Here is a 3,296-nt window from a genome sequence, read left to right as displayed (position 1 = left end):
ATGCACAGGAATAGAGAGAGTAAACTCGGGTAGAAAGAAAGAGAGAGGGAGGGCAAGGGAGAGAGACATCTGGAATGGTTGGAGACCTTTTTACAAACTCACCACTCCTGGCTATGTGGTGACATTGGTTGTGATAGGTTTTGACGTAGGTTCTTCCAGGGCAGACAAGTAGAATTCTCTGTCAGCTACCACTTCCTGAAACCTTAACACCTCTTAAATCAGAAGGGCCGCCACTCACCTCCAGCTCAGAACTACCAGTTTCTCTCTCCCCAGCTTCAGCTCTGCCTACTGTTTGGCCTGCTCTGCCTCAAGAAAGGTACCATGCTGCTCTGGATGGTTCTCCTGCTCTGTGGTGAGTTAAAGGGCTCTGGTGCCCCTTCCTGCAAGGAGTCTTTAGGATGCTGGCTGGTCCTAGCCTTCCCTTTCCAGATCCACAGAGATTACTATGTGGAGCTTGAGAAAAGTGTGTGTACGCTGACAAGCTGAGGGGAACTGGCACAGAGGGGAAGAACTTCTATCTCCTTTGCAAAGGTTCTTAGCAACCCAGGCCCTCAGTTAATCAGAAATAAACTAGAGAAAGAGACTCTGAGGTCACATTGTGTCTCATAGTAACTGTTATCTAGTGAAATCATCTTTGAGACTATCCTAGGGAAAGGTATCTCATGGGAGAATCAGGAGTAAGAACAGACAGGGGTGTAAGGGCCAATCATTTTGTTCTGCAACTTGGGCGACTTCGTTCTTATGAAGCCTTAGGATTCTCGGAGTACCATTTACTGATTGCCAGAGTTCTCCCTTGGTCAAAAGTCCTGCACACTGGCTATCCAAAGCCTTTTTCAAGTTCGTTTCCCCTTTTCTGCCTGTGTTGTCTCTCTGAAAGTGATACGACCTTTGCTGTCTTATTGGTCCTTGGGGCTGGTTTGAAGTCAGTAATCCAGGTCTCACTCCCTGCCATTTCTCCTGCAACATTGGACATTCATGTTGTGACTGCTCCACAGTAAAAGCTTACAGTGCAGAGGGTCTCTGATCCCCTAAACGCAGCTCAGACTCACCCAGGTCCAGTTGGTTATAACTTGTATATATTATTGCCATTGGCAGTTTTTTTTAGTTACTTGACCTTTGGGTGGGGCTTGGTGAAGAAAGAAAGAATTCTTATTTTTCAGTGAACTATTTGCTTGTTTATTTCTTTGCTTGTTTGGTTTATTTCATGGAACATACAAGCAAAATTATTCCAAACTGTGACCTCTTCCTTGGACAGAGCTTGGTAAATGTAAGGCTCTTGAGGAAGCAGCTGTCCCGCTTTGGATTCTTCTCTCTTCTACATCACAGCTCTGCTCTGTGCTATAAAGATGGCCATCTTGGCAAGTGACTGGCACTCATGCTACTGCAGGGGCAAGGCGACCTGTGCTGAATATGCTTCAGTAGAAGGTTCACAGGGTAGCGGGGTGGAGTTCTACAACCTTGAGGAAGGAACAGACCTGGGAATTTGTCTTGATATCAACTCCAATATACCTCAGTTTTGAACCCAGGATCTAGAAAGCAAACTGCAAAGCTAGGGAGAAGAAGCCAGTGACCAGCTTTATGGGATTCAGTATAGTGGAAACTAGACACAAACATTCATCATTGATGCCTATGGACCCCAGAAAAACAACTTAAGGCACAAATCCCAGGGGGTGGGCATGTGCCAACAGTTGCAGTAAAGCTCACACCTGCTATTTCCTCTCAGATGTGGACAGAGAGAAAAAAAGCAAAATAAAACTTCCAAATGCCTGCTCTAGAGCATGCTTGTCTCATTTAGCCAGTAGAACTTTCTAGAGCAGTTTTGTTTTTTCATTCCTATTAAACAATGGGGAGAAGCAAGGCGCTCAGCAAACTTCCTGGAGTAATCCAAGTAACAAGAGCAAAGCAGAAATGACAACACCTACCCATCAGAGATTGAGTCCCAAGCTTTCTCCATTCCTCCCTCCTCGGCAAAAATACATGAAAATAGCATGCAGGATGTGGTCGCCAAAATAGGCAACAATTACTACTTATCAATTATCAGGTATCTAGAAGGTTGGAGGTCTGCACACAACATGATAGGATCTGCCTCCACATTAAATGTGGAGACTTTGAGGGATAGTCCTTAGCTGCCTTCAAACCACACCCAAGGACCAGTTAGATGGCCAAGCTCACCATACTCCCTACAGAGAGACAATGTAGCAATAATGGGTTGGCAAGAAATAAGACAAATTCAAACTATACCTGAGAAACTTGTCATCTCAGCACCTGGAAACCAGGATCGGGAGCTTTTCCATGAGTCAGAGGCCAGCCGAGGCTATAAGATGAGTTCAAGGGCAGCTTGGGCTACAGAGTAAGACCTTATATTACAAATAAATTGGAATACAACCAATCCTCTGAAGAGTACAATTAATATGTCTGCAGAGTACTGTTACTCTGGAAAGTAACAGGAATACAATAGGATTCTATGAACATGAGAATTCTTCTGATTAGGGTCCTAGGGAAGGCTTGCCTGGAAAGTCAAAATTTGACCAGAGAGAGAGTAGAGGATTATGGGGAAGTTATCCACTATAAAAGTGTGCTAGTTAATTGGTTGGGAGAGTAATTGAGGGGCTTAGTGATGGTGGTTATAATTAAGGCGGTTGGGTGATAGGTGGATGAATGACTTGGATGCTGGGTGGTTGGTAGCTCAAAATGAAATGAATACCAGCGGTTCATGTGAAAGTCTTTCTGCTGCTCAATTTTTTCACTGTGATCTCTTGCAGATTCCATGGCTGAAGCTCAAGGTGAGTCACCAATTGGAGGGGTCTAGTGGGACAGCAAGGTACTGCTCATGAAACCTGGAGGTTGGTGGCTCTCTGGGCAGGACCTCTCTCTCCAGATTCTCCAGATGATTGTGGGGTAATTTATTGGGCCCTGAGATTTCCACAATCATGTCCAACATGCAGAGGTCCTGAGTTTAATTCCCAGCAACAATAGGGTGGGTGGCTCACAACCATCTGTAATGGGATCTGATGCTCTCTTTTGGTATGTCTGAAAAGAGTGACAGTGTTCTCATATAAATAAAATAAATCTGTTTTAAAATGCCAAACATCTAGCCAGAGGATGCAAGGAGTTTGGGAGAGCCCTGGACCAGCCCTGATACCCACGTTTTAACTCTGAAGACCACAAGCACTAAGGAGTCTTCTGGCTCTGTCCTTCTAGGCTTCTCATGCAACCTAGCTTTGGAAGTCATTCCAGATTTCCTGCATGAGAGCAATGGACAAGCTCTCTCTCTCTCTCTCTCTCTCTCTCTCTCT

General features: G+C 44.9%; 1 protein-coding gene across 1 annotated transcript in view; it reads left to right on the top strand.

Moving 5' to 3' along the window:
- The first annotated feature begins 236 nt into the window (after positions 1-236).
- Fcrl6 (Fc receptor like 6) overlaps positions 237-3,296 on the top strand; it is a 5,903-nt gene continuing 2,843 nt past the window's right edge. The window contains exons 1-2 of the mRNA XM_021174201.1: positions 237-352; positions 2,763-2,783. Coding sequence (XP_021029860.1) covers positions 322-352; positions 2,763-2,783 — 52 coding nt within the window. The 5' untranslated portion in view covers positions 237-321. The remainder of the gene's footprint in view (positions 353-2,762; positions 2,784-3,296) is intronic.

Source organism: Mus caroli, chromosome 1, assembly GCF_900094665.2.
Source record: "Mus caroli chromosome 1, CAROLI_EIJ_v1.1, whole genome shotgun sequence".
NCBI lineage: Eukaryota > Metazoa > Chordata > Mammalia > Rodentia > Muridae > Mus > Mus caroli.
This window is presented reverse-complemented; position numbering and strand designations above follow the sequence as displayed.